Source organism: Engystomops pustulosus, chromosome 5 (assembly GCF_040894005.1).
Source record: "Engystomops pustulosus chromosome 5, aEngPut4.maternal, whole genome shotgun sequence".
Classification (NCBI taxonomy): domain Eukaryota; kingdom Metazoa; phylum Chordata; class Amphibia; order Anura; family Leptodactylidae; genus Engystomops; species Engystomops pustulosus.
This window is the reverse complement of record NC_092415.1, coordinates 159191008-159198224: the sequence shown is the minus strand read 5'-3', so window position 1 is coordinate 159198224 and position 7217 is coordinate 159191008. Positions and strand designations below refer to the sequence as shown.

Genomic DNA, 7217 nt, shown 5'->3' with positions numbered 1-7217 from the left:
TTACATTTTAAAGTGATACACTCACAACTTTTCCCTCTTCCTCAAAACCCCCCCTTAATATATACTTTAATCCTTTGGTGGTGCACATCGTGGGTGTTTGCTCTGTATAGTGTGAACACGCTTCTACCCATTAAGTACATCAAGGGCCATCTCAATTACCATCAGACCAGAGACCCTATAACAGAAAGTGCCCATCATTGCAGCTTCCTCATCACTGGCAACCTTAGCATCCAGGGAGTTATGAGTATTCCCTGGATGACCACAGCCCCCTGTCACTACAACCACCATTATCCCCATCACCTCATCCTTCATACCATCTACCCTCTGCTCTGAGGTTTGCTACACATGGGCCCCTGAGTTAGGTGCCTGCTTAAGTAGTGCTGGACAAGGTACCCCCTCTGTAATCTATACATATATTTAGCATATTGAGCTTTTCCACTATCCTATGTATTTATATGATTATATTAATAGATTATGTAACAAACGTATAGCTGTGGTAGGCCCCAAGATCAGATATTACTGGTGGGCCCAAGGTAGCCCAGTCCGACACTGGCTGTTCTTATCATGTATGTGTGTATGTTGGATTTGTCTAAAGTATTTCTGCTGAGTGGCTGATGTTAATCACATATACGGAACACCAACATAATAGAGGAAGTTACATAGTGTTAAACGAATCCTCTATGTTGGACTCTAACGGTACTGGCAAAATACATAACAAACCTATCGAAGAAGAAGCCAGATTTACACCAGTGGTATTGATAAAAAGTCATAATTTTATTGAAACACAAAATTTATATTTAAAAATAGGGAAGGGGGAAGGAGAAGAGGGGTGAGAGGGGAGGCCAGATGCTTATGAAGCAAACTGTAGTGGAGAAACAATACACTCCACCTGGGGTATGTGGGCGTTACCAATATGACATGAAATGTTAACAGTACTCAAAACCATTTGTCATTAGTACTAATAGGTGACAGGTACAATGTAGAAAAAGGAGGAGGGGAATGGGGGAAGATACACCTTGACATGTATATAAGTACTTCAATATACATACATATTGCTTAGCCCAGTGTTGCTGAGAACACAATAAAAGGAAAAAAGTGCAAGTGCTTATACAAATTTTTGCGTGCAGAACAGAATGATATACATTGCAAGGAGCATCAACAATTTTACCTGAGATAAGATAGCCCACGTATACCCAGGTGGCTGACACCCCAACGCGTCAAGGCAGCGTGCCGAAAAAAAATACCAAAGTCTGGCTTCTTCTTTATTAGGTTTATTGGGTGGCTGATGCGTATAATGTTGTGCTGTGTGTCTGATATGTCTGGTATGTGTATTACATGTCACCCCCCTGATGTGTGTAATGTGTCTCATTATCTTCCCTTGTGCAGTGGCTGCGCTTGGCATTGTAGTTCAGCGCCATTCACTTACACTGGACTATGACGCGCAACATTTATGTAATAAATAGACATGACATCATTTGTCTGCGAAGTCGTAGCTTCCAAAGCCTGATGGGTGCTGGATGTTGGACTCCCATCTGACCTTCTGAAATTAATTTACAAGGTTATAAAAATAATCACTTTAAATAATAATGGATCTATGTCATGTATCTATTCAGGACCTGAATTGCATTTCACTATTTATGTCACTAACAAAAATCCTCTACTACTAAGTTATGCGAGTAAAGTGTCTAGTAAACTGTTTTTGGTGAGATCAATGCTCGCCGTCCTCCTCTAGTTGCTAGCATCAAGCGTGCTTTGACGTGCTGGAGTAAGACACAAGACATGTGAAGGCTGCTCTCAGATAGCCAGTAGAGGGAAGCTGTACTTTGCTTGCAGCAGAGCTGAGGCAGGCTATTTCTTCTAAGAGGAAACACTGCAGCCTTCTGGACTGCGTCTGCCTCTCGAGGGAGAGGCTGACTGTTGTTCCACCCACAGGCTGGAAGGAGGGGGTTTGAATGAAAGACAAGACAAGCCCTAAACACCATGTCACTCCGAGAGGGAGACAGCAGCAACTAGGCTGGAAGGGTTTTTTTTTCTTTCTTCCTTTCTTTCTTCCTTTCTTTCTTTTTTTTACCTAGTAGGGGGAGGAGAGAGCAAATTCTGAGAGACTGAGAGTAAGAAAGGAGAACAGCGAGCCGGTCTGCAGGAATTCTGAGTTACAGCATCCAGCTTTCCTCATTCCTGTTACAGGACTTTATCTTCTGCACATTCGGGATTTATACTACAGAGCAGCTTCTTTTAGGAATAAGGAGAAATTTACAGAGGGATATCAACAGGGGAATTGAAGGACAAGCAGCGCCTTGTGTGATTTTATTTTTACAAATCTAGATTTGCAAGTCTTGATGTTTTCCTTGTCGTATTGGAATTAGTGATTGGCAAAACAAAAAAAAACAAAAATTATAAAAAAACATTGAGGCTGAGAACTCCTGAAAGAACATCCTTGCTGTCAGGAATAGTGGTTTCGGAGGAAGAAGAAGGGCCTGGGGCATTACTCCCTGTCAACGAGTTTTCTGCATCAGATATAACGATTCCAGCTACATGGGCAAACGCTTGGAACAGCAACCAATGTACCCTCAGTACACTTACTACTATCCTCATTATCTCCAAACCAAGGTATGAGAGAGCACCGCAGAGAATCTCCAGTGGTGCCCATATTATGTGATTATGCACTCGCTGGATGATGGATAGGTGACCGCTATGAATGACAGGTTGCCTTATATCAGAGCTGAGCTTACACAGTCAAAACAGGGACACGAGAAAAGCAGGAAGGTCAAGCAATGTGGAATACTCCCCCATCCCCCAAACCCTCATGTTCTCTCTCTATTTCTACACTATAACTATTTTATCTAATCCTTTGTTGTCTGCCACAAGGATTATATTTGTCTTGTCTATTAGCGTAGAGGACTATTTTATCAGCAGCGTGTAATTCTCTTGACATAGAATGCAGATTGGCTTGGACAATAAAATGTATACTCTTGGATGTAAATACAGTCTCAGTGGCACTTTAGAGAGATCTGTACAATCTGGGCAGCTGAAAGCATTATCCAGCTGCAGGGGAATTCTAGGATGATCAACTTTAAGTGCAAAATGCACTCGGCTTGAGAGCCAAAAACATCCGATTTGTTGTGTTGCAAGTTTCGGCTTTTTCTAAGTGAACTGCAAACAAACAATTGGAGGTGAATGCAGCTCTTGTAGCTATATAGACAGAAAACCAGATATGTGCATTTAGTACACATTGCTGATCTTGGAGCTGGCTCCTCATGTCAGAGGTCAAGAGAGACAAAATGGGTCAATGGATAATAATGCATATATGTGTGCTAAGAGCATGCTTTCGTTCTCAGAGATGCTCAGCCTCAGCTACAATTCACAGAAACTGCTTAGTCAGGTATTCTGTTAAACATACTACATTGTCCTGTAGACAGAACTTCACTGACTAGACCCTTAAAGAGATATTTCCTTTTCCATTGTTTGCAATGTCAAGGTCAAAATTAGAGTCAGACGCACAGTTCAAGACCCTTTTGAAGGTAGCAGATTGGTTTCTTTGTCTTGGTAATAGAGACAGCGTTCTATGTTGGTGGTAGAAATGACTAAAAGAGCAAGTATACATAAATGACTGAGTTCTCTGTATCATTTAGGTTGTTGTTAGGGGCATCCTGTGTGCAATAGGAAGGCAATAGACACTCAGAGTATCCTTTGAATGTGCACCATATGTATTTAGGGTATGTTCAGCTATAAGTGGGATCATGGTTAGAAAAGATGCTTTGTCTGAAAGATAGAATTGGGGACTAGAAATACGTGGCATCTCAATCGTATTACTTTTAGTTTCTAGAGTATTCATTTTGGGTGAGCATGGTAGAACCCAACGGAAGTGTAGAGTATGTTTGCTCTTTTCATCTCTGTAGAATAAGCTTGCCCACCCTTCCATAGCCTGACATGCTTGGATGAGCAATAATTTCCTAGCCAGACACAATACTCATTAATTAATTATTGCCACTGCCCTCCAGTTGGATAACCAGATGCTTTGTGGCACACACACCACAAATTGGAAAAATATGTTGCTGTAAACACTGAGAATACTCAATAGAGTGGGCAAAGTTCAAGTGAAGTCAACCTGTCAAAAGTCAGTAGGGGGGCATTTTTTTTAGGCAGGACCACGCTAGGATAAGAACTTTTTTTTTAATTGATTTGTTGAAGATGGACTTGATATGTTAACATAAACTTGGGGGCACCCCATAGCAATGACATGTTTTATACATGAGAAATGTCATGACCCGCAAGTAAAGTCATAGACTGAATTGGCCCTTGAAAGTTGTTCTGCACAATCTCTACCTCCATGTAAGACATCAATCCGAATAGCTAATTTTGATGGCCTGTCATTATTAATTCAGCAAGAGATGACCCAGCATTTCAGCAAACAGGACAAGGCGTTGGCCGGCATTTATCCATGATTCTTGATATTTCAAAAGACACTACTTTACCAATATGAATTATTAATGATCCCCCATTAAGAGCTGGATAGTATTATATCCCAATCCTGTTTCCATGGTGAGCTTATAATTTATAGAAGTTATATACGAAATACACAATTATGGGAATATCATGTCACTGTCATAAAAAATTCCTCTACTGAGGTTAAAGGGGCTTGAGCTGCCAGCTGCAAGGCAAATGCAGTCAGGTTATGATGTTCTCACTGTCTCTAATAAGCCAGGGGGGAAAGACATGATCAGTAATACAGATACCATTCAGTTCCAGAGTTAAATGAATGAATGAAAGAAATAATTGTTGCTTTAGGAATCAGATTTGCATGTTGTTTTAAAATTGCCGTAGAAAATATTTCAGGAATGTTCCAGTCTTGTTCTTTATACTCGTTGAATGATGCTATGTTCATAAGAAGTTTTTCCCCTTTAAATATCTAAAAGTTAACCCTTTTATATAACTGGCTATTCTGAATACACTTCATTTCTTAATACTTTCTGCATCTACATGAGTAAACTGTGCTAAAGAGTGTAGGGTTTAGATGAGTAAAGGGGCCCATTATAGATGCATATCTTAGGTATGTAAAATAACAAGTTCGTTAGTATACAACTATAATAACGATATAAAAATAGAGCTAGACACTCTCCTATGAATATTGATCTTTCCATCTGGTTTCTGGAATTTGTAAATTATTCTCTTCTGCTAATGAAGGTAGATAGCAACCCCAGAGAATCATGAGCAGGCTAATCATGTGGAGAGAAATTAGGTTCAGTAATTGTCAATGACCTGAATGAAGCAGTCTCACTAGGAAACCGAATCAACTTTAAAGGCATTTTGGAGATAATAGTGATTTTTATCTGACTTTTCATTTCCCCCACGGCCTTCTGAGATATTCTTTATAGCAGTAGAATAGGCCATACTGTACTTTCTAATAAAGAAGGGGCACCTTTAATTAACCATAGGGCGACTTATTATTGATGGATGTGGATTCTTTGTGCTAATTGGAGTCAAGTCAGAAGAAATTCAGATCTCTATAGCGTTAATATTTTTTCCTTCACATTGTCCTCTACAATTCTGCACCAATTTGTAATCCCTGCTCCGGCTATGCCCCCTACTCGTGCTGACCAAGTACACATTTTCCAGACCCATCCCTGCTTAGTAGGTTTACTGCATTTGCTACATTTGGCCATCTGGACATACAGAAGGCCTTGTCGAAAGAATTCCAACACGAGGAGGAGGTTGATGTAGCTTCCCTGGCTGTTGGTGTGCAGCCGGCGTTTGGTGTCTGGTGTGAGGTAATAGTCAGGTGTAAGGAGTCATTCATCAACCACACACTGGTTTCAGGCCACAATTTCAGCCATCTGCAGCCTGGGCAGGTGCCCAAAGCTCGATAATCTTGTTGTAATAATATTAGGTGTCTACAGAAGCCTGCTATAAATATTGCTGTAAATTGTGTCACTATACCCTGTTTCAGCTTCACGGTTCAGATTATTCAATTACCATATCTTATTGTCATTGAAAAGTTGGTTAATTTCACACCTTATATGTTACTGAACTATAATTTCTAAAAACATTAACTTTATGTTAGAGCGTCCTCCTTTCTGATGAATAGAGGATGTTCTTGATCACTGATATTTAACACAACACTTGTTTTTATGTACATTAGTTTTTATGTTATTCGCTATACTTTTAGCAGAGAAAAAGGCAGAATATCACTAGTTTGTCCTGTGAGGAGCTAGTGTCAACATAGTAAAGTGTTCGTCTTTCCAGTTATCCCAGACGCTATGTAATCTAGTCCATATGTTTGTAAAGAATCGAAAACAAAACAGCTTTTGGAAAGTACAAAACTTTGTTGGAGTAAACAGAACCAGAGTCATCGTAGGGAGTTATTTGGCTCTACGCACTTTAAAGGCAGATAAGAGAGAGAGGAAAATGCATAGGTTCATTTCAGGTCACGTTGGAAATGGCCTGAACACAGTTGGCTTTACAGAGATATGATTTCACACAGTACTTTTCGTCTTTATGAGTACGTTTGGCAAGAACAGCTCATTCAGTCACGAACATGCCAGTTCTGAAGCTTCCAGGAAGTCAACTCCCCCCCCCATTTTTTTTTTTTCTAAAGTTCAGAATTCCTTCTAATGTGTTGTTTTGAAAATGCCTTTAATGGAGGAAATTTAGACAAGTCGAAATGGTTGATATTTATCCAAAACTTGATTCCAGGGCTGTGCTCAAATCTTGTTTGCTGAGAGTGTTTGAGGCACAGCTGTATGCAATTAAACAGCGTAATATTAAAAGCATGTGTATGCGAGATCTATTATGATAGAATTGTTCCATATAAAATAGCTGCTTATGGGAAGAACAGAGGAGCTCGGAGCTCTGATTGATTCATGCATTGTTGTGTTCTGTGTGTGATCTTTTGGGGATATGTTTTTCAAGTCCGTTTACACACTGTGTTGAGTAGGCGGAAACAACTGTGCAATCTGGGTTCACACAGAATATTTCACCATTTACGTCACAATGTTCTCTTTATACAAAACAAAGTAAAATGCTCAGTTTAGAGTTTCTCTTTTTATATGTTCACGATTTGGAAACCTGAGTTGAATTTATACTCAGGAATGTTCTCTACTGTTTTTCACTTGTTTTCTTTCAGATACAGATTTTTACAATATCGTGGAAGCTAACCGGGTACATAAACTAATGGGATTATTTATAATGCAGGGCACAGCTGCTATCCCTGAAATTGG

The 7217-nt window shown here is 39.8% G+C and overlaps 1 protein-coding gene across 1 annotated transcript in view; it reads left to right on the top strand.

Annotated features, from left to right (window-relative positions):
• Nucleotides 1-1953: 1953 nt before the first annotated feature.
• RBMS3 (RNA binding motif single stranded interacting protein 3) overlaps nucleotides 1954-7217 on the top strand; it is a 450602-nt gene continuing 445338 nt past the window's right edge. Inside the window, exon 1 of the mRNA XM_072153580.1 lies at nucleotides 1954-2610. Coding sequence (XP_072009681.1) covers nucleotides 2536-2610 — 75 coding nt within the window. The 5' untranslated portion in view covers nucleotides 1954-2535. The remainder of the gene's footprint in view (nucleotides 2611-7217) is intronic.